General features: G+C 48.0%; 2 protein-coding genes across 6 annotated transcripts in view; one reads left to right on the top strand and one right to left on the bottom strand.

The window, feature by feature from the left end:
• Positions 1–2320, bottom strand: part of TPGS2 (tubulin polyglutamylase complex subunit 2) — a 94498-nt gene extending 92178 nt beyond the window's left edge. The window contains exon 1 of one of the 2 annotated variants that reach the window (XM_075932771.2): positions 2135–2320. In XM_075932771.2, the coding sequence (XP_075788886.2) occupies positions 2135–2207 (73 nt within the window). In that variant the 5' untranslated portion in view covers positions 2208–2320. The remainder of the gene's footprint in view (positions 1–2134) is intronic. The other variant, XM_006122998.5, reaches the window with a different exon arrangement.
• A 121-nt stretch (positions 2321–2441) lies between these two features.
• Positions 2442–23142, top strand: part of KIAA1328 (KIAA1328 ortholog) — a 275054-nt gene continuing 254353 nt past the window's right edge. Inside the window, exons 1-4 of one of the 4 annotated variants that reach the window (XR_012905002.2) lie at positions 2442–2638; positions 8360–8395; positions 13093–13232; positions 21520–21614. Coding sequence is in view for 3 of the 4 variants with exons in the window: in XM_075932757.2 (XP_075788872.1) it covers positions 2587–2638; positions 8360–8395; positions 13093–13232; positions 21520–21614 (323 nt within the window). In the remaining variant the exon portion in view is untranslated. Of the gene's footprint in view, positions 2639–4437; positions 4810–5631; positions 7006–8302; positions 8396–13092; positions 13233–21519; positions 21615–23142 lie in introns of those variants that run through there. The other 3 variants (XM_075932757.2, XM_089779471.1, XM_089779470.1) reach the window with 3 other exon arrangements.

Genomic DNA, 23142 nt, shown 5'->3' with positions numbered 1-23142 from the left:
TCATGAGATTTTAAGCCAACCATATTTTAAATAAATTCAGTTCTCTTTTCTTTCTCTTCTGGTTTCTGAACCTTTAAGTGGCCTTTGGGTCTTGTTTTTAAGTGTTTTGCTGCAAGTGAGAGGACTAGGAACTTTTTTTTTTTAAACAAAAGCTCAGATTCTCACACAATTCTGAGATCTCACACAATTCTGAGATTCAGTGGGAGGGGGGAACAGGGTGATGCTGGGAGAGGAGAGGGTAAGGGCACTGAGGGCTGGGGGGGAGGGGAAGGTGCTGGGAGAAGGCTTGAAAGAAGGGGTGGGCATGAGGAAGGTGGAGATGGAGCAATGCATATGTGAGGGCACAGGGTCATGAGAGAATGGGGGCAGAGGCTGCTGAGGGGGTGGATATCAGGGAAAAAGAGAGCAAAGGGGACAGGGGCAGTGAGGGAAGGGGGAGGCACCAGGACGGTGCAGGTGCCAGGAAATTCTGGGGGTGAAGCAGAAGGGCAGGCACCTGCAGGGGACGAACCAGCACCAGAGGAGAGAGGCAGGGCAGGTGTGTAGATGGAGGTGTTAGGAGAGGGGATGAGGAGGGGTAGCTCACATGATCAGAGTGGGGCTACTGGAGGAGGGGGCACAGGGGGGAGAGAAGGGCTGGCGGAGGGGGGGCAGGTCTCAGGAGGGCTGAGGGCAGTGAGAAGGGCAGGAGTCAGGACAGCAGAGGAGGGTGAGGGGTTGGGGGGCAGCAGGCACCAGGGGAGCTGATGGAGCATGGGGAGGAGACATGGCAGCAAAGGGAAAAGGTAGACATTTATAAGATATTTATTAATAACTTGGGTAATATTTATTAATAACGTATTAGTAATTGCTGTTCTTATTCTTATTAGGAATTTATGCCATTTAAAAAAACACTTTTTTGGGGGGGAGGGTGGCAAGTTCCTTTTTTGTCTGGCGAGCAGGGTTTTCCATAACTTGTCAAGCCCTGAATATGGTAACCCTATTTATACCCATCTTTCTCCCATTGTGGGCACCAGAACTGGACACAATATTTCAGCAGAGGTAAAATGACCTTTCTGTGCCACTTGGAGAGCCCCCGTTAGCTCTTTTGGCCACAGCCTCGCAGTGGGAGCTCACGGCCGGGTAATTAAATAATTACAAGGAGAGCATCTAGTGCCGGCCGCTCTGGGGTTTAATATACCGTGTCTGTCAATCAGTGAGAGTTCTTTGGGGCAGGGCTGGTCTGTTGCCACGTATCTGGGCCCCAAGCTCTACCCCCAACTGGGTTTGGCCACAGACCAAATCAGAACAAGCTGCGTGGTTAGGTGTGGCCGGCAGGCTGGATGTGCCCAGGTGTGTCCCTGCCAGCGAGGTGGCAGGCAGCCATGAGTCTCCCCCAGTGGCCAGGCAGATGCCACTATGGCAGGGTACTGAGTACAGGCCCCATTTCCATTCCAATGCATCTGGGCCGTTTCCATGCCAACACATCTGACCAGAGGGGTTTCCATGCCAACGCACCTGACCCGGCCCTTCCCATTTCAACACACCAGGGCCATTTCCATGCCAACACACCTGACATGGGCCGTTTCCATGCCAACGCACCTGACTAGGGGGGCCGTTTCCATGCCAACGCACCTGACTAGGGGGACCGTTTCCATGCCAACGCACCTGACCCAGCCCTTCCCATTCCAACACACCTGACTAGGGGGGCCGTTTCCATGCCAACGCACCTGACTAGGGGGACCGTTTCCATGCCAACGCACCTGACCCAGCCCTTCCCATTCCAACACACCTGACTAGGGGGGCCGTTTCCATGCCAACGCACCTGACTAGGGGGGCCGTTTCCATGCCAACGCACCTGACTAGGGGGGCCGTTTCCATGCCAACGCACCTGACTAGGGGGGCCGTTTCCATGCCAACACACCTGACGTGGGCTGTTCCCATGCCAACACACCTGACTAGGGCCGTTTCCATGCCAACACACCTGACTAGGGCCGTTTCCATGCCAACACACCTGACTAGGGCCGTTTCCATGCCTACACACCTGACTAGGGCCGTTTCCATGCCTACACACCTGACCCGGTCCTTCCCATGCCAACACACCAGGGCCGTTTCCATGCCAACGCGGCGGCCCCGGCCTGCTCTAGGCCCTCACCTAATATCCGGATGATCCCCAGAGTGAGTCTGTCCAGAGAGGGCTTGAGGCTGCTGTAGGGCTTATCCTCCATCCTCGGCCCGCCCCTTGCCCAGCTCAACCCCGACACAGGGAAGGGGGGAAATGAAATAGCTTTTGTCCCCGCTCGCGCCCCGTAGCGGAGGCTGCGCAGCGAGGAACTCTGGGAGCTGTAGTTTCCTCCCTCGGTGACGGCCGGGCTGCTGGGAGAGGTGCCTCATGGGATTTGTAGTTCGATCCGAGCTGCTTTCTCTGCCCCGGACCGTAGGGAGAAAGACAACTCCCAGAATGCATCGCTCTTCCGGGTCTCTGCACAGGCTCGCCCGTGCCTTGGCTCCTGTGGGCTGTGGCCGGCCAGGCTGGGGTCGAGGAGCCAATGGGCTGCGAGCGCCGGGGGCCGGCGGGGGCACGCTGGGAGTGGCGGTTGTTTCAAGATGGCGGATGTGGCCGCTGGGCCCGGCGGAGCCGTTTACTGGAGCAGGGACAGTATCCTTCGCGGGGCGCGCGGGCCGGGGGGGCGGAGCCTGCAGGAGCCGGGGGGTGCGGGGCGGGGCCGGGCCGGGCCTGGGGCGGGGAGTCAGGCTGAGCCTGGGAGGGGGGAGACATGGGTGTTGTGGGGGGATAGGGGGCTGAGCCGGGGGGGGGGGAGACATGGGTGTTGTGGGGGGATAGGGGGCTGAGCCGGGGGGGGGGGAGACATGGGTGTTGTGGGGGGATAGGGGGCTGAGCCGGGGGGGGGAGACATGGGTGTTGTGGGGGGATAGGGGGCTGAGCCGGGGGGGGGGGAGACATGGGTGTTGTGGGGGGATAGGGGGCTGAGCCGGGGGGGGGGGAGACATGGGTGTTGTGGGGGGATAGGGGGCTGAGCCGGGGGGGGGAGACATGGGTGTTGTGGGGGGATAGGGGGCTGAGCCGGGGGGGGGGAGACATGGGTGTTGTGGGGGGATAGGGGGCTGAGCCTGGGAGGGGGGAGACATGGGTGTTGTGGGGGGATAGGGGGCTGAGCCGGGGGGGGGGGAGACATGGGTGTTGTGGGGGGATAGGGGGCTGAGCCGGGGGGGGGGGAGACATGGGTGTTGTGGGGGGATAGGGGGCTGAGCCGGGGGGGGGGGAGACATGGGTGTTGTGGGGGGATAGGGGGCTGAGCCGGGGGGGGGAGACATGGGTGTTGTGGGGGGATAGGGGGCTGAGCCGGGGGGGGGAGAGACATGGGTGTTGTGGGGGGATAGGGGGCTGAGCCGGGGGGAGAGACATGGGTGTTGTGGGGGGATAGGGGGCTGAGCCGGGGGGGGGGGAGACATGGGTGTTGTGGGGGGATAGGGGGCTGAGCCGGGGGGGGGAGAGACATGGGTGTTGTGGGGGGATAGGGGGCTGAGCCGGGGGGGGGAGACATGGGTGTTGTGGGGGGATAGGGGGCTGAGCCGGGGGGGGGAGACATGGGTGTTGTGGGGGTATAGGGGGCTGTGCCGGGGGGGGAGAGACATGGGTGTTGTGGGGGGATAGGGGGCTGAGCCGGGGGGGGGGGAGACATGGGTGTTGTGGGGGGATAGGGGGCTGAGCCTGGGAGGGGGGGGGGGGCTGAGCCTGGGGGGGGAGACATGGGTGTTGTGGGGGGATAGGGGGCTGAGCCGGGGGGGGGGGAGACATGGGTGTTGTGGGGGGATAGGGGGCTGAGCCTGGGAGGGGGGGGGGAGGGGGCTGAGCCTGGGGGGGGAGACATGGGTGTTGTGGGGGGATAGGGGGCTGAGCCGGGGGGAGAGACATGGGTGTTGTGGGGGGATAGGGTGCTGAGCCGGGGAGGGAGAGACATGGGTGTTGTGGGGGGATAGGGGGCTGAGCCTGGGAGGGGGGAGACATGGGTGTTGCGAGGGGATAGGGGGCTGAGCCGGGGAGGGAGAGACATGGGTGTTGTGGGGGGATAGGGGGCTGAGCCGGGGGGGGGAGAGACATGGGTGTTGTGGGGGGATAGGGGGCTGTGCCGGGGGGGGGGAGAGACATGGATGTTGTGGGGGGATAGGGGGCTGAGCCTGGGAGGGGGGAGACATGGATGTTGTGGGGGGATAGGGGGCTGAGCCTGGGAGGGGGGAGACATGGATGTTGTGGGGGGATAGGGGGCTGAGCCTGGGAGGGGGGAGACATGGGTGTTGTGGGGGGATAGGGGGCTGAGCCTGGGAGGGGGGAGACATGGGTGTTGTGAGGGGATAGGGGGCTGAGCCTGGGGGTTGAGTGTTGTGGGGATAGCGGGCTGAGCGACGTGGTGGGGCACATGGGGCTGGGAGCTCAACCTGTAGGGGTGTGTGTGTGTTTGTGTGAATAAATGCATTAAAGTTTGAGGTGCTCAGATACTATGGTGTTGATGGCTTTATAAGTACCTAAGAAAGGAGACACAGCGGCTGAGGGCCCTGCGTACATGGTGTACACAGACAATGTGTCTTTGTAAAGACCCTGAGACTGCATCATCTCATGGGAAGGAAATACAGGGATTGAGCTGGGCTGGGAAGTGGCCTGTCCCATCCTGTCATATGTTTGGATGGAACTGGAGGATTGTCACAACCCCGCGTGACAGTGGGAGTGGACGCATATGTACACATTTGTGTGTTATCTAAGTGGGAATTGGTACAAACGTTTGGTGGAGCGCATGCAGACCAGACTGCAAGGTGCGTCTCAGCTTGGAAGAGAGCATCTCTTTAATACCGTCAGTGGCTCTGGAGGGTGATTTTATTGGCTCATGCAGCTTTCCTAGTGCCACAGTCCTGCCACTTTTTAGAAATGTTGCTTGTCGCTGTGGCATTATTTTAGTCAAAGCTCTGCACGGTGGGGCAAAAAGCTGTCCAGTATGCATCTCGATCTGAGCCGAGGCTTGGATCACAATGGTACATAAGAATAGCCATTACTTGCCTCTCCTGTGGTCCACTTCATTCAGCATGGGCAGTTTGTTCAATTTTACACAGTTCTCAGCAAATTGTCTGTGTCCATGTTTGAGCAGAGTTTATGTGGTGGGGTTGTAGCTTTGCCAATCCAGGATATTAGAGACACAAAGTGGGGAGGGGGGTCGTATCATTTATTGGACAAACTTCTTTTGGTGAAAGAGAGAATCTTTTGAGGTACACAGAGCTCTTCCTCCAGTATGGGAAAGGTACTCAAGAGTTTAGATTCCCTTGAAATATATGTAGTGCCTGTGTCAATAGCTTGGGCACCATTTCTCTCTTCTCCTTGTGAGAGTCAAGCTGGTTTTTCCTTTTTGCTTTCTTGTCCTTTTTTGTTTGTGCTTGACAAACAGCTTTGGAGACTCCAGTTCTCTGCTGTGTAGTCACAGAACAGCTAATAGGGTGTCGCAGACTTCCCCATGCAGTACTGACTGTGTGTCTGGTCTCTAGGAATGTGCTCTAGGAGTGCATAAGTTCAGTTTCCCTGAGCTCTCTGCCAGAGTCTGTTAATGCCTATTGTGATGGGCATTGACAGTTCTGTACTATGCACTGACATTGACAGTTCTGTACTATGCACTGTTCTCTTGTTGGATACTGTTTGTACTGTGCACTGTTGTCTTGCTGGATACTGGTGTCAGACTTCCTGCATTCATGCTAAGTATTACTGATGATTGCTGCTGATATTGGTTGAATTTGAATTTTCTACCTCGAGGTGAAAAGTTCCAGCTTATTACGAATACATCAAGCCTTGCAGTGCCTCAGATGAAGAATTTAAAAGATCACAGTCAAATTTGTGTTTAATCTTGTACTGAAATTTTGTCAGATAAGATTTTGATAAAAACTTAAGTAGAAGTTAAAAAAAAAAAGAGAATAAAAAATTGTTTGTAAACATTGCTCCCTGTAGTATTTGAAACACAAACATTGGGGCCAAAAGAACCTGGATGTGAGACAATTGATATAATTGAGTTTCATTGTCCATGACGAGAAATGTGAAAAAGTAAATAGCATAAATAGTGACACAAGTTGGGACTCTTGCAATTCTTTTAATCTAATCTGGGTGTAACAATTTGTTGCATGCAAACATCTTTACCTCCGCTTACTGACACTGTCTCTGTAAAGCAGTGGTCTCCAACCTTTTTAAGCATGAGATCATTTTTGAATTTAAGTGCAATCCAGGATCTACCTCAAACCCAAACACCTTTCCCTCAGCTCCTTCTTGCCCCTTCTCTGAGGCGCTACCCCTGCTCACTCTGTCCTCCCTCTCTCCCTTATCTTCACTCACTTTTATCATGCTTGGGGCAGAGGGCTGAGGTGCAGGGGAGGGGGATGCGGATGCTCATCTTGGGCTAAAGGATTTGGAGAGTGAAAGGGGCTCTAAGCTGAGCCTGGGGCAGGGAGTTGAGGTGCAGGAGGGGTGCAGGCTCTGGGAAGGAGTTTGGGTGCAGGGGGACTTGGCTAGAGCAGGAGTTTGGAGTGCAGGAGGGGTTCAGAAGTAGGGCTGGGGTTCAGAATGTGGGCTCCAGCTGGGCATCGCTTACCACAGGTGGCTTCTGGGTGGTGATGCAGGGGCTAAAGTAGGCTCACCCCGACTCTGGCCCTGCACCACTCCCAAAAGCAGCCACCAAACTTGCTCCATCCCTGCCCCCTGCTCTATAGAGATGGGGTATACAGTTGGGGGAGGGGCACTCTGACATCAGCAACTTCTCTTCTTCCTGTGCCCTGCACAGCAAGCAAGAGGCTCCCAGGGGTGGGGACAGCTCCAAGGTAGGAGCAGCACGGCAGTGCGGAGAGGGGCAGATGAAGTGCCAGCACTTGATAGCCTCCGAGCAAACCTGTCAGGATCACCTGTCAAAGGCTCCAAGATCTACCAGTAGATCTCGATCTGCTGGTTGGTGACGACTGCTGTAAAGAGACAAAGTTGGTGAGGTAATGTTTCTTATTGACTCAACTTCTGTTTGTGCAAGAGACAAGCTTACACAGAACTTACACATGACCTGAAGAAGAGTTCTGTGTAAACTTCAAAGCTTGTCTCTCTCACCAACAGAAGTTGGTCCAATGAAATATGTTACCTTCCACCTAGTCTCTTTAATATCCTGGAACTGACAGGCCCATAGAACTGCATACTGTGGGTAAGCATGAAGGGTAGCTGATGAGCCCAGGCTCATTAATTAACTGTGTGCACGGTTACACTTTCACATCCATGTAATACAAATATGTTGCTTTTAGAGGGATAAGTGTAGTAAATGTTATGTAATTGTGACAACCAGTTATTTGAACATATCTGAAATAGCTTTCTTCATAAATCACTGCTTGAAACCAAAATCCCAGTCTCCTGTCTAAGCAAACACATAGCCTTCAACAAATACTTGACTTTCAACTCTCATCTGTCCTTTGAGGAACAATCAGCTGAGAATGACCAACTTCCTTTTAAATCTATGTTGCTTTTAGCTGAATAGTCTTAGTCACAGTTTCCATGCTATGTAGTCTCTTGCGGTATGTGGGTCAGTGTCACTGTGACTACATACACAAGTCTTAGCAGTTTGCTTTCCCTGTTTGTCCCCAACAGATTCCTTATAAAATGTTAACTTAATCGAATTCAAATACATATTTTGTTGCTTCATTACCTTAATACAAGGGTGGGCAATAAGTTGGTGGTGGTTTGCAAGGGTTGGCCCCTGGCAGGCCGCTGTCACTTTATTTACCTGTGCCGCCTCAGGTACGGGCATTTGAAGATCCTGTTTGCAGCATATCACCGTTCTTGCTAGTGGGAGCTGTGGGAAGTGTTGTCCTGGTCTGCGCCATTTCCCAAAGCTCCCACTGGCTAGGAAGGGTGATCACGGCCAACGGGCGCTGCAAGCTCTCATACCTGCGGAGACACAGGTAAAGACAGAGGTGACGGCCTGCCGGCAGCTAACCCTAGTCAACTTTCTGGCATGTGGGTTATTGCTCACCATTTCCTTAATATGTGGAGTTGCAACTGGGGCTGGTCCCATGAAACTGATAAAGATGACCTCTGAGATGATCTTTATTTAAATGACAGCTAGTACCTACAGAGTACAGGTGGTCGTAAGAGTCTTCTTTCAAAGTCTGCAGTCATGTTTCGTTCTCCTCAAGTTTGTCCTGCAGCCAGTGCTTTCTCAATGAACCATAAATGGCATCAGATCAGCAATCTTTTTTTGCAGGTCACAGATCTAAAGGTTCATTTTCATATTTCTTTTTGTAGATCTCAGCTCAGACTTTTTCTCTTTGATTTGTTTTCCTTGAATGAAATGACATACAGTGTCTGATGAAGAACAGCCAGTGGTGTACGTGCCAGGTACGATCTCTTTAATAGTTGTAAATGATGCTTTGTTCTGTGAAACATTGTCGTGAATTTTTTCAGTTGTATGTTTTTCAGTTGCACATGAGAACCGCTGTAAGCTTTAATTTCCTGCTTGTATAGGGACATACAGGGTTATAGTAGAGGGTTTATGGTCCACTGCTTATGCAGGTATAAAGTAGAAGATGAATTGTTTTAGGGAGATATCATGGTAGAGTTGTACAGTACAGTACTCTCTGATTTGTGGTTTTAGACTGAATCTTAATTGAGTCACTATTACCAGGGCTTGACAAACCGTGGCGCAATCCACTCGCCAGCCCCACACTGTGCATGCGTGCACCTCCGGTGAACGGGGCGACCAGCTGAAATCTACTCACCATGGGCGAGTAGATAAACGGATTTGTCAAGCCCTGCCTATTACAGATTTGAACATCTCTAATGGTTTAGTAATAGAGATGTAGCCGTGTTAGTCTGGTCTTGCTGAAACAAAAGACAGGACTATGCAGCACTTTTAAAGACTAACAAGATGGTTTATTAGGTGATGAGCTTTCGTGGGCCAGACCCACTTCCTCAGATCAAATTCTGGAAGATCAAAGCCTGGACCATTCTACACGAGAGATCCATTTCCTGGACACCACAGTACAAATTACTTAAATACCACTCTCTACAGAAAACCCACTGACTCCTACAGTTACCTACATGCCTCCAGCTCCCATCCAGGACACACCATACGATCCATCATCTATAGCCAAGCCCTTAGGTACAACCGCATCTGCTCTAATCCTACTGACAGAGACCAGAAACTTCAGGATCTTTACCAAACATTTGTCAATCTCAATTACCCACCGGGCGAAATAAGAAAAAAAAAAATTGAAAGAGCCAGACAAATACCCAGAAACCATCTACTTCAAGACAGGTCCAAGAAAACCAACAATAGAACACCACTTGTCATCACCTATACCCCCAACTAAAACCCCTCCAACGCATTATTTGTAACCTACAACCTATACTGGAACAGGATACTACACTCTGAGAGGCTCTGGGGGACACACCCATAGTCTCCTATAGACAACCACCTAACCTCAGGATGATTCTTACCAACAACCACAGGGCATACCACACCAATACCAACCCTGGAACTTTCCTTTGCAACAAACCTCATTGCCAACTTTGTCCACATATTTACTCTGGTGACACCATCACTGGACCTAACCATGTCAGTTACAAGATCAAGAACACATATTCCTGTTCATGCAGAAATATAATTTATGCCATCATGTGCCAACAGTGTCCTTCTGCTGTGTATATTGGACAAACGTCTCAGACACTTTGCCAAAGAATTAATGCCCACAAATCAGACATCTTCACAAGGGTAAACCAGTTTCTTTTCATTTCAACCAACCTGGGCATAGTCTTAACGACCTTACTACATGTATCTTACTTCAAAGAGACTTTAACACCAGACTTCAAAGGGAAACCTCAGAACTGTCATTCATGCTTAAATTTGACACTTTATGAATGGGCCTTAACAAAGATGCTAATTACCTTACCCATTACAAAGATAGCTTCCCCAATTATCACCTCTAGTATTATTATCTCATAGATACTAACCCTCCCCCTTCTGTTCTAAATCTGATTTGTCAGTTTTATAATGTGTTCTCTTTTTTTCATTGTATTCCTTTGGTATATATGGTTGTGCCAATTCTCTTCCAGAATTTGATCTGAGGAAGTGGGTCTGGCCCATGAAAGCTCATCACCTAATAAACCATCTTGTTAGTCTTTAAAGTGCTGCATTGTCCTGTCTTTTGTTTCTAATGGTTTAGTGAGGCTTGGGGCAAGATCTAATTCAATCCAGTGTACAGGTCCATCTTTTGCTGTTCTATGTTTAGTTTAGATGGTGGTCTTAGTTGTCCTTCCGAGTTTCTAATCATATGAACTGGTTTCAAGCACAGAGCCTTAAAACAGCTATAACAACTTGCCTGATTCTAAAAAAATATGCATGTAACACATAACACAATGTGCGCTGCATTGAGAAACCATGTGATCTAGGTTTGTACCAGCACAGTTGACTTTTTAAAAAGAAAATCCTGTTAATGCAGGGCAGATGGCCTATGCTACAGCTGAATTAAAAAAAGCATGGTTGAATGTGATTGTAGCTGGTATGTTTAAAGCCCAGGTGTTGACATATAGTCTGTGACCTGGAAAGGAGAACTTACGATTTAGAATTCCTTTCTGGATTTACAAAGGAAATAGTTTGTAATGCAAACCAAAAAATACCAGCCAACTTTTGGAACTCTATCCCTGGTAAATATGGATGGTGGGGGATGGAGTAAGCTGGAGAACTTCTTTAGAAGCTTTCTTTTTTTAATGACTGATTCACTTTTGAAATCTCCATACAAAAAATAAATGTACTAAGTTTGCTAACATAAGTTTACATGAAAATTTAAAAAACTTCCTGGTGCTTCTAATCAGTGACCAAAATTTGATCCATAGGTCTTTAAAGGGAAACCAACACTGTACTATAAAGCCACCAAAGGCCTTGGCTGGGTTAGAGATGTAAGAGTGTAGTCGGTTAATTGATAAGCAAAAGGTTACAGGTTAATGCTATAGAATACATGCATTCCCCCACCCCTACCAGTCAATTTTTTAGAAGGCTGGCCAGCAGCCCGTCTCAGTCCTGGCTTTTGCTGGGTCCAGGCCCTACTCCTGTTGCAGCTCTGCATTTAAAGTGTATTAGGAGCTAGGCGGGCAGACAGGTCGGCTCAGTTCTGGCTTACACCAGGTCTGGGAGCTCAGACCCACCCCCCGGACTCATATCAGAGGCAGCAACTAGGGTGACAAGCAGCCAGTCCGCGAGGGGAGCTGGTTTTTAAACTGGCTCGCATCACGGACCAGCTCCTGCCTGTCACCCCATGCTGATAACAGAGGCAGCAGCGCCGAGTGGCAGTGGGTACTATAGAATAGTTGAGTAACTGGTATTTAACATCCCTAGTCTGGGCTGGAGCTGTCAGACCTTACTATGTAATCCCTGCCAGTGGATCTGAAGTAATGTTAGCAATGGTGAAAGATTATTTTTATAGAGCGATCACACACTCATTAGGGTGCTAGCCAAGGACTTTGGAGACCTGAGTTGAACCCCCTGCTTTCTTACAGACTTGCTTTGTGGCTCTGGGCAAGTCATTTAGCCTCTCTGTGCCTTGGTTTGCCATCTTTCAGGTGGGATTAATGGTACTTCTCTATCTTTCAGGAATGTGAGGATAGGTTACATTAATGATTGTGAAGCATTTTGGGATGTTCTGTTGAAAAGCTCCCAGATAAGAGCCAGGTGGTGGTGCTAACCATGGGTTTGATACGATGAACAAACCACATTAACCTTCATAAAAATACACAGCGATAGTATGTATGTAGGCTTGGCAGAATTAATTTTTTTAAATCATTTTGATGGATAATATCATTTTTTATTTTTAAATATTTTTAGATTTTATTGACTTTAAATTTTCACAGTTGTGAAATTTAAGCCACGGAGGGGCAGGCATTATTTAGTGACCAATGTTGAGATTCAATAAGTTAGTTTTTATAAACGCTAAAACACAGACTGTTAACATCACACATCAAAATATACAAAGTAAATGTGCTTCAATCAAAGTATGAGTTCTCAAGCTGCATGTTTTTCTTTTTTCAGTCTGTATGTTTTGATTATTGTAACTGAAAATATTTTCTGTTGGTATGTATATGTATGGTGAAATCAACATTTACCAACTCTACCAATTAAAAATTGAATCCAAGTCCTGTAAATAGGTGAAACATTAAAAAGTCATGTAAGCGGTGGTGACATTAGCCTTATTTATGGTCTTAATTAGACCTTATTTATAGTGATGTTACAGAAGAACCTTTGGTTTATACTTCTATTTTTAAATGAATGGAAGTTTTGGCAGTGAACTTCAGTCATAGGACAGAGCTAATGGGTGTGTCCAAGTCTATAGGTTATTTTGAGAGCATTTTGCATAATTTATCTGCAAGCTGAGTGATAGGCTCTAGCCATTGCTCTGGATGTTAAATATCAGTTAGTTGAAAAGTCAATTAACTCATGAATTTTTATCGGTTATGCGACTATTCTGTAGTCCCTGGGGGCGGAGCCAGGAGCCAGTGTGCTCCAGCCGCACTCCTGAGGAGCCTCTTGCCACCTCGCACTGCTGCCTCTGTATCAGAGGCAGCAAGATGGGATGCCAGATGGGAGCTGGTCCATGAGGGGAGCTAGTTAGAAAAACAGCTCCCCTTGCAGACTGGCTGCCTGTCACTATGCTGCTGCCAGAGGCAGCAGCGCGGAGTGACAGCAGCCCCTTTCCAGGGGCGGGTCTGAGCTCCCGGACCTGATGCAAGCCAGAATTGAGCTGGGCTGCCTGCCCACCTGGCTTCTAATACACTTTAAATGCAGATCTATACCGGGGGGGTAGGTCCCAGACCTGGCGCAAGCCAGGACTGAGCTATGCTGCTGGTCAGCCTGTTAAAATATTTACTGGCAAGCGGGGAGGGGATGTGTGTAGTCTATAGCGTTATCCTATAAGCTTTTGCTTATCAGTTAATCGACTACACTATTACACCCCTAGCCAGTGCTATCCATCTCTCTTGAGGCTCATTCCATATTCTAAGAACTTAGAATTTCCTCTCAAAGTCTTTTGGTCTTTCTTCTTTAGGGCTTTCTTCAGAAGGAAATTTAAGAACGAGACATGTTGTAAAGGGTCGAAAAAGCGAAGCTAAGCTGAAGGTGCTGGGAGCTGCTCCTTCTGTTTCCATGGATCCCGTTCCAAGCACAGGAGACCCAACAGGACAGCAGGTCAGCCAGCATGAACTTGACTTATTTTGAAGATAAACTTAAAAAACAACAAACGGTCTGGTAGCACTTTATAGACTAACAAAACATGTAGATGGGATCATGAGCTTTCGTTGGCACAGCCCACTTCTTCAGATGACTGCGAAAGCTTATGATACCATCTACCATCTACCATCCCCCGCCGGAGCCCCTCCGCGGCTTTGAAAGCCTCGGGGGAAGCTGGCGGGGGGGGCATCCCAGGCGCGCCTGGGCTGCCCCTCCACCGGAGCCCCTCCGCAGCTTTGAAAGCCTCGGGGGAAGCTGGCAGGGGGGGCATCCCAGGCGCGCCTGGGCTGCCCCCCCGCCAGAGCCCCTCCGCAGCTTTGAAAGCCTCGGGGGAAGCTGGCGGGGGGGGCATCCCAGGCGCGCCTGGGCTGCCCCTCCACCGGAGCCCCTCCGCAGCTTTGAAAGCCTCGGGGGAAGCCGGCGGGGGGGGCATCCCAGGCGCGCCTGGGCTGCCCCCCCGCCGGAGCCCCTCCGCGTACAAGACGACCGGCGTACAAAATCGGGGGTCGTCTTGTACGCCGGGTATACATCCCAGGTGCGCCTGGGATGCCCGGCCGCCGGCTTCCCCCGAGGCTTTCAAAGCCGTGGAGGGGCTCCGGCGGCGGGGCATCCCAGGCGCGCCTGGGATGTATACCCGGCGTACAAGACGACCCCCGATTTTTGGGGGATGTTTTTTAACGTCAGAGGTCGTCTTGTACGCCGGAATATACGGTACATGTTTTGTTAGTCTCTACAGGATAAACTTAAAAAACAACAAATGATCTGGTAGCGCTATATAGACTAACTCGGCTACCCCCAGAAGCTTATTTTGAAGAATCCAGACAAACAGTAGAAAAATGGCTGCTAATTGTTAGCTTGCAAACTTTTAAAAGTTGTTGGTAATCATTACTTAGCATTGATTTTTTTTACGCTGTTGCAAACTTGCATGATGGCTTGCAGGCTGCAATAGAGATGCAGTCCTTCCTAGAGGGGCCTGCAGCCTAAAGACAGGGCAAAGACTAAAACTGATGACTGATAAGAAAGCTATGCAGGTTGGGTGTGTTAAACACACATTGTTATTCCTGTACAGGTCTATAGACAGTAGATTTTTGGTTAGCTATGAAATAAGCTACAAAACACCCAGAAGACAGAGCAAATAGTGACCCGATTTTTTCAATTGGTTTCAATTCTCAAGTAGCATCTTTTTCATTTACAATAGGAAATAAGAAAAGTTTAAAGACCTACTAATTCATCTACTCTATTCCCCTGCCAATAGAAGATTGTTCCCTACAATATATTGCGAGACAAGTTCCAAAGCAGTATGATTTTCCTTGCAGGACTATTCCAGGGTCCAACAGACCTCACCGGAATTCTGTGGTGAAGTGTGTACCTCAATCATGGCCATCTAAACTAGTAGTAATTTATTTAGTGCCTCCTTTATCAGTCAGCACCATCCTTTCTGTCACTTTGGTTTGGGATCTAGACATCATATTTTACTCTCTTCACCACGGGTAGTCAAACTATAGCCCATGGGACCAAGGGTGGGCAAACTACAGCCCACAGGCTGCATCCGGCCTATCAGGGCTTCTAATATGGCCTTTAAGATGCACAGTGGGGCAAAGGCAGGGTCTCTGCCTTCTCTGATTTGGTAAGGTTGAACAAAATGTAAACCTGGGTAGAACTTGGCCTCTCTTGTTCATTTGGGCATGGAGACAATGGTCGTCTCATTCCCCTTTTAAACTGTAGTTAACGTGGTTAAGAATTCCAGACCTTGATGTGTGGAGAGGTGCACATCTGCCTCTGAGCATGGGTTCCAATAGCTGTGGAACTATGAAAGCACAAAGACACACTGTGTCTTCATCCCCTACTTCCATCTGTGTTGCTGTGGGCAGTGCAGTTAATGTGGGCTTGGGGGATGCCTTGAGGGTCTATACCACCCTGTGGAGGAATCAGATCAAAGGAATTCTCTGCTTCCAGCCATCAGCCCATTCTTCAGGGCTCCGAAAATGATTTAATTACCTAGTTGTTCATTTTCTAAAGCAGCCAGCTCAAGGGTCCCCCTGTGGCCATTTTGAACCAGGAGACCTAAGCCTTCTAGAGCAGCGGCATTCAAACTTTTTTTTTTCATGACCCAGTTGAAGAAAATTGTTGATGCCTGTGACCCAGCATAATTTGACTAGAATATGAGTTCTGGATTGGGGCTGAACAGGAGGGATTTGGGGGACAGAAGTGGGCTCTGGGTTGGGGGGTGGGTCAGGGCTGGGACAGGAGGGGCTTACCTTGAGTGGCTCCCAGTCAGTAGTGCATCAGGGGCCCTAAGGCAGCTTCTTGCCTCTCCTGGCACTGCAGACCTTGCTGCACCCCAGAAGCAGCCAACAGCATGTTCCCAACTAGTGGGAGTGCAGAGCTATTGTGTGGAGCTCTGTACGCTGTGTCTCCCCCCAAACCTACAAGCTGGGCCTGCTCCCAACTGCTTCTGGGGTGCAGCACAGTCTGTGGTGCCGGGATAGGCAGGTAGCATTCCCACTGGTCACCTTATCTCCCTGTGGCAACGAGACCCAGTGTCTAACATTCCACGATCTGCTACTGGGTCATGACCCGTAGTTTGAATACCATTGTCCTAGGCAGCCTATCGGTATGTGCTATTGAAATTCCTTAATCCAAAATTAAAAGTTTAAGTCAAATTCTGTGCTTAATTTCCTCATTCTGTGCTATAGAATGTGCATGAGTGGGGAATAGACATACTTTTCAAGTAGATATTCGATCTCTAATTCTTGTGGCTCTTCTCTGAATCCTCTCTAACTTACTTACATTTTTCTGGAATTGTTGGGCCTCAGACCTGGACAAAGTAGCGGTCACAGCAGTGCCAAATACAGAGGTCAAACAATCTCTTCGTACCTACTCAACGTTCCCATGTTTATGCATCCAAGGATCACATTTGTCCTTCTGGCACAGTGTCATGCTAGCAGCTCATGTCCTGCTGGTTATCCACCATGACCTGAAATCTTTTTCTTTTTCTATCTCTACTCAGGATAGAGAACCCCATTCTGTTAGTCATTCCCAGATATATAAATGTATATTTAGCTATATTAAAATACGTGTTTGCTTGTGCTCAGCTTACCAAGCATTCCATATTACTCTGAATTAGTAACCCATCCTTTTAATTATTTATTATTTCCCCAATTTTTGTGTCACTTTAGTGATGATTTTGTTTTCTTCCAGATCATTGATAAATGTGTTCAATAGCATTAGGCCAAAACCCAATCCCTGTGTGATGCCATTAGAGACTCACCCATTCAGTGGTGATCCCCTCTTTACAGTTAATTTTAAGACCCACATGTGCTATGTTAATTTTATACTGTTTTGGTTTTCAGTCTAAATGGCATGCGGTACTAGGCTAAATGCCTTACAGAAGTCTAGGTATATAACGTCAACACTATTACCTTTGGGCTTGTGAACGCTCCAGTGCATCTGATGAAGTGGTTTTTACCCATGAAAGCCTATGCCCAAATGAATCTGTTAGTCTTTAAGGTGCCACAGGACTCCGTGTTGTTTTTGCAGATCCAGACTAGCAATATGAGACTCTGAGACTATTTCCTTTATCAACCAAATTTATAATCTCATCAAAAATGTCAAGTTAGTTAGACAGGATCTTTATTCAAAATAAACCCATGTTGATTGGCATTAATTATATTACTTTCCTTTAGTTCTTTATGAATCTAGTCCTGTTTCAGCCATCCATTATCCTTCAAGGGTCTGTGTCAGTCTAACAAACCTATAAGTTTCTAGGTCATTCCATTTACCCTTTTTAAATATTGGAACAACATTAGCTTTCTTCTGGAACTTCCCCAGCGGTCAAAGACTTATTGAAAATCAGTATTAACAGTCCAGCAGCCTCGTCAGGTAGCTCTTTTAGAACTCTCAGATACAAGTTATCTAAGTCTGCATGTTTAAAGTTGTCTAACCTCAGTAGCTGCCCTTTAAAATCTTCCTGAGCTACTACAGGTTGAACCTTTCTAGACTGCACCTCAGGACCTGACTGGTTCCGAACCAGAGAATTTACCAGACCACAGGAGGTCAATATTGTCTAGCATAGGTGTGGCCAACGTGAGCCTGAGAAGGAGCCACAGTCTACCAATTTACATTGCCAGAGAGCTACAGTAATTTGTCAGCAGTCCCCATCAGGTGCCTCCTCTCCCATCTCCAGTATCTTTTGACTGCCAGCAGCCCCACCGATCAGCACCTCCTTTTCCTTCCCCTCACTTTCTGACCACTGCAGTCAGCTGTTCCATGGCTCTCAAGAGGCTTGGTGGGTGATGGAAGGAGCGAGGGCGCAATATGCTTGGAGGAGGAGGAAGTGGAGCCAGGAGTTGAGCACTAGAAAGTTGGCACTTGTAGCTGCAGCCCTGGAGCCAGTGCCTGAGCAAGGAGCCACGTATTAACTTCGGAAGACCTGTGGCTCTAAAGCCAGGTTGGCTACCCTGGTCTAACAGTGTTACTAACACTTCCATTGCTTACTGGGCCGTTAGAGGACATTTAGGAGTAAATTAGAGCTAAACAACAGCATAGACACTTAGAGTTAGGACTGTTGGCTGTAAAACTTTGAGGTCACAGGAAACTTGGCCATACCCATGAAAAGTGGGGACATCCAGCTAACTAAAATAATTCCGGACCATGGGTGTTTCTGGACCAGAGAGTTCTGGACTAGAGAGGTTCAGTCTGTAATAGAATGGAAAGCATGTTATCGTATGACTACATCATCATTGGATGTCCGATTTTATTACATGTAAGTAAAGATCTAGTACACTGAAAACATATTCTTAAGTATTTACCATTACTTCCACTTAGTTTGATTTCTGTTCTATTACTACAACATTTTTAGAGGAAATAATTTTGATGAAAAATAATAGTCTGCAGCTCCTCTTTTGATTGCTTTCTGTTCCATATAGGTTCTTATACTGAGCTCATCACAGGCCTTGGATAGCTCAGTCACTAGTTGTATAAGGTTGTTCTTTTACTAAATAAGTGGAACAGCACATGGAAAAATCCACAGTTATATGTAGGCTTGGCAGAATTCAATTTTTATATTTTATAATTTTTCCAGATGATGTTTCTTTTAAAGCACATACAGGCAGTCCCCGAGTTACACGGATCTGACTTATGTCGGATCCGCAGTTACGAACGGGGCCCGTCTCCCTGGTCTCCAGCAGACCAGAGAGAGGAAGCAAAGCGGCGGAACACGCGGGCAGTGGACAGCCCAGACGCGTCTGGGCTGTCCGCTACCCGCGTGCTCCTTGGCTTTGCTCTGCTTTACTCCCCGTCTCCCTGGTCTGCAGACCAGGGGGATGGGGATCAAAGCCGCGGAACACGCGGCAGCGGACAGCCCAGACACGTCTGGGCTGTCCCGCTGCCCCCGTGCTCCGCGGCTTTGCTCCGGACGCCTGTGGTACAGCAGCTGGGGCGCTGCCAGTTGGTCCCGTAGCGCCGCTCTGGGCGCTACTGGACCAACCCGGCAGCACCCCAGCTGCTCTGCCCCAGGCATCCTGATTCAGCCGCTGCAGGTCAGTTTCAGCAGTGGCTGAATCAGGACGCCTGGGGCAGAGCAGCTTGGGTGCTGCTGGGTTCGTCCAGTAGCGCCAAGGAGCGGTGGCGCTACTGGACCAACCCAGCAGCACCCCAGCTGCTCTGCCCCAGGCGTCCCCAAGTCAGCCGCTGCTGAAACTGACCAGTGGCTGACTACAGGAAGCCCCTGCCCCGGGCTTCCTGGAATCAGCCGCTGATCAGTTTCGGCAGCAGCTGACTTGTGGATGCCTGGGGTTCTTAAGTTGAATCTGTATGTAAGTCAGAACTGGCATCCAGATTCAGCTGCTGTTGAAACTGATCAGTTTTAGCAGCGGCTGAATCTGGACGCCAGTTCCGACTTACATACAGATTCAACTTAAGAGCAAACCTACAGTCCCTATTTTGTACGTAACCCGGGGACTACCTGTATTTAGATTTTTATGATTTAAATGTTCAGTTGTGGGAAATTTCTGTACAGATCCGACAATAACTATTTAATGACAGCAGATGTTGAGAATCAAGAAGTTAGTTTTATAATTGTTAAAACACAAGGTGACAACCTCACAAAGTAAATAGGTAAGGAAAACATTGGTTGATAGCCTTAAAGAGTAAGCTATCTACACGTTTTGATTAACAATGCACATATTTTTCTTTGGTTTGTGTGAGCACAGTGAAATCAACATTTACTGATAGTAATCAAATCTGTCCAAGTCTAATTTATATGTAATGATAGTAATAAAGATTCTAGTCTGGGAATTGACTATACTTACTGTGTATGCCCTCTGGTGGACATGGATATCAAATGCATCCATTTATTTAGGTGAAATATCAAAGTTGACTGGCTCAAACAAGAAAGCATAGTGGATTAGATTTAATTTTTTTTGCAGGGGTGGGGGCAGACTTGAGCAGTGGTTGAGAAGCAGTTGAAAATAGTGTACATTTTAAATGTAATAAAGTATGTACAATGTAAATAAATAATCAATGGCTAATGGGGGTGCAACTCAGTTTAGTTTGTTCCTAAGTAAACAAAACACAATGAAGTTAACAAGAGACCTATCCTGGTATCATTCTGATCAGTCTGCTTGTGTTGCACTCTTGTTGCTCTATAAGGGTGCGTCTACAATGCACCGTTATTTCGAAATAACAATGCGAGTGTCTACACAGTCATTCTGTTATTTTGAAATAATTTAGAAATAACGGATGGCTTATTCTGAAATCTGTAAGCCTTGTTGTATGAAGAATAAGGCCTATTCCAAAATAGCTATTTCGAAATAAGGCGTGTGTAGACGCTCCACTTCTATTTCAAAATGGCCCCTCACCAGGGCCATTCTAAGTTATTCCTCCCCAGTGCCTCCAAGGGCTTTAAAGCGACATAGCACAGCTACATTAGGGAAGCCTACCTTAGACTAATTTTGAGGCTTCCCTGCAGTGTAGAAGTGCTATTTTGAAATAAGCTATTTCGGAATAACTATTCGGGAATAGCTTATTTTGAAGTAAGTGTGCAGTGTACCTGTATCCTAAGATTCCTGTGTTTAGCCCCACAGTAGGGTCCTGATTTTGATCAGTCAATTTGGGTAGAATCACAGTATAAATATAATCCTAGATTTCTAGGCCAGATTGGGACCATTTTGGTTATGTAGTTGAATCTCCTGCTTAACACAAGCCAGAGAACTTCCCTCAGCAAGTCCTGCATTGAGCCCAGTAATTTGTGGTTGAATTAGACCATGCTTTTCAGAAGAATCCTCCACAAATTGTTGCATTTTTCTAATAGTTAATTACTCTTAAAGTTAAAAATAAGCACCGTGCTTCTACTCTGAGTTTATCTAGTACAGTGGTCCCCAACCTTTCGTGGCTGCCAGGTGTCCGGGGGCGGGGTCCGCCCACGCGCCAGGCGTCTGGGGGCGGGGGCCGCCCACGTGCCCTGGGCCTAAGGCTGGCACCACATGACAAAGACAAAGCCCTGGCCGGGTTGATTTAGATGGGATTGGTCCTGCCTAGAGCGGAGGGCTGGACTTGACGACCTTCTGAGGTCTCTTCCAGTTCTATGATTCTGTGATAAGGGGATGGTTGGATGAAATAACATGATCTTGGTAACTAATTGACCATTCATTATCAGTTGGAAATAGGTCAATGGAGGGATGATAGGAGTTGCTATAGGGAACTTTCTGGGTGTCTGGCTGGTGAGTCTTGCCCACATGCTCAGGGTTTAGCTGATCGCCATATTTGGGGTCGGGAAGGAATTTTCCTCCATGGTAGATTGGCAGAGGCCCTGGAGGTTTTTCGCCTTCCTCTGTAGCATTGGCACAGATCACAGCTGAAGGACTCTCTGCATGTTGGGGCCTTCAAAGTATTTGAAGGCTTCAATATCTGAGACATAGGTGAGAGGATTATTCTAAGAGGGGTGGGTGAGATTCTGTGGCCTGCCCTGTGCAGGGGGTCAGACTAGATTATCATAATGGTCCCTTCTGACCTTAAAGTCTATGAGTCTATGTGCTGCGTGCCGGGGGCGGGGCCAGCCTAGATGTTTCATCGGGCACACATAAATGCCCCAGCGGGCGCCATGGCGCCCGCGGGCACCGCATTGGGGACCGCTGATCTAGTGTCACTTTCTAACCATTACATTTTGTAATGCTTTTTATAGCTTCAGAAATACGCATACTCTGTATGAACTATTGGATTTTAAAAGGCTGATTTTCCTTTTCAGGTCACTAATGAAGGAGGAGCGAAGAGTGCTTCTTTAAAGGATTTATGTCCCGAGGACAAGAGGCGCATTGCAAACTTAATTAAAGAACTTGCCAGGTGAGAATAAACTTCACTTGAAAATGCATTATGTTTAGGGAGAGGCATTCTTTGTGTCAATGCCAAACATCTTAGAACTACATTATGAAATTGCATCTTTATTAAATAGATATAAGCATAAAGTGATTGCTGCAGCTGGGAGAGACACAGGCAAGCAGGAGACCAGTAATGTTCCTTTACTTTCCTGACACCCATCCCCCCAAAAAACAAAAACTGAAAAACGTGTTACTGAGATATAAGGTCTTCATCCTGCGAGTTGCAGGTGTCAGTTCACTCAGAGCTAGTTACAGGATCATGGCATTAGTTCCAAAAAGGTGTCTTTTGTTTAAAAGAAAATATTGATTCCTAAGTCACAGTCTTTGCTGGTATGAAACTTTGCAGTGCTCATTTGCTAGAGGATCACATTTTAAAACAGAATTACCATTAGAAGTAGGATTTTAGTCTTGTGATCAAATTAAGAGTAAACATGTTCATCTGTGGTAATACTTTTTTGCACATTCAACCCAACAAGCATTTTCATTTCTTTTGTCTCATCGGAAGCCTTTCCTGAAAGGCTTTGCTCTCATTCTGTTCTCTGGAAGGAACGCAGTATGTTTTTAATCTTTGGAAGGGAGTTATTCCTAGTTTTTTCTTACTAGCAGTCCAGTCATTGATGCGTCAAAAATGGTCTCTGAGTAATGGGTTTAAGTTTGAGTGACCGTTATTGGCTATCCCACATTTTTCTGAGCTCCCTGTTTTCAAAATTTCTTGGCGGAATAGTCCCTTAGCTGCACCAGGGCGCTGTTTCTGCCGTGCTTCCTCAGTGGTCCTAGAGAAGGAAGCAGTGGTAGGAAGAAACTGAGCCCAGCCAAGGGTTTTGCAAGGTTCCTTCTATAAACCACCTTTGTACTTTTTTTTCATTATGATCTAGTGGATGGAAGTGTGGAAAGAGGAAGTGAGAGAAAACAAAAATAGGAGAAGAGAGCACCAGAAAAAGGGGAGCAGGGAGAGGAAGAGAGTAGTTTCAGGATGGAGGCTATACATAATTGTTCAGTTTGCTGTCTGAATTTGATTAGTAGCAAAAAGAAATGGCGATCTGTTTCCCCCTTTACATGTTTTAATCTCACTTCCTCCCACTCCCCGTGATTGAGAAAATTGGGGTCTTTTCGCCACCCAAAGTTGAAAATTGAACGGAAAGAACTGAATGAGACATTCTGTTTTAGTTTCCATTTAAAAAAGGAAAGCATATTTTGCAGAGTTCTGTTACCCTGAAATGTAGAATCATAGAATCCTAGAGCTGGAAGAGACCTCAGGAATCATCAAGTCCAGCCCCTGCCCAAGGCAGGACCAATCCCAACTAAATCAACCCAGACAGAGCCCTGTCAAGCCGAGATTTAAAAACCTCCAGGGATGGAGATTCCACCCCCTCCCTAAGGAACCCATCCCAGTGCTTCACCTCCCTCCTAGGGAAATAGTTTTTCCTAATATCCAACCTAGACCTCCCCCACTGTAACTTGAGAGCATTGCTCCTTGTTCTGCCATCCGTCAC

Source organism: Pelodiscus sinensis, chromosome 6, assembly GCF_052426305.1.
Source record: "Pelodiscus sinensis isolate ZL-2025 chromosome 6, ASM5242630v1, whole genome shotgun sequence".
In the NCBI taxonomy this organism is placed as follows: Eukaryota; Metazoa; Chordata; order Testudines; family Trionychidae; genus Pelodiscus; species Pelodiscus sinensis.
This window is presented reverse-complemented; position numbering and strand designations above follow the sequence as displayed.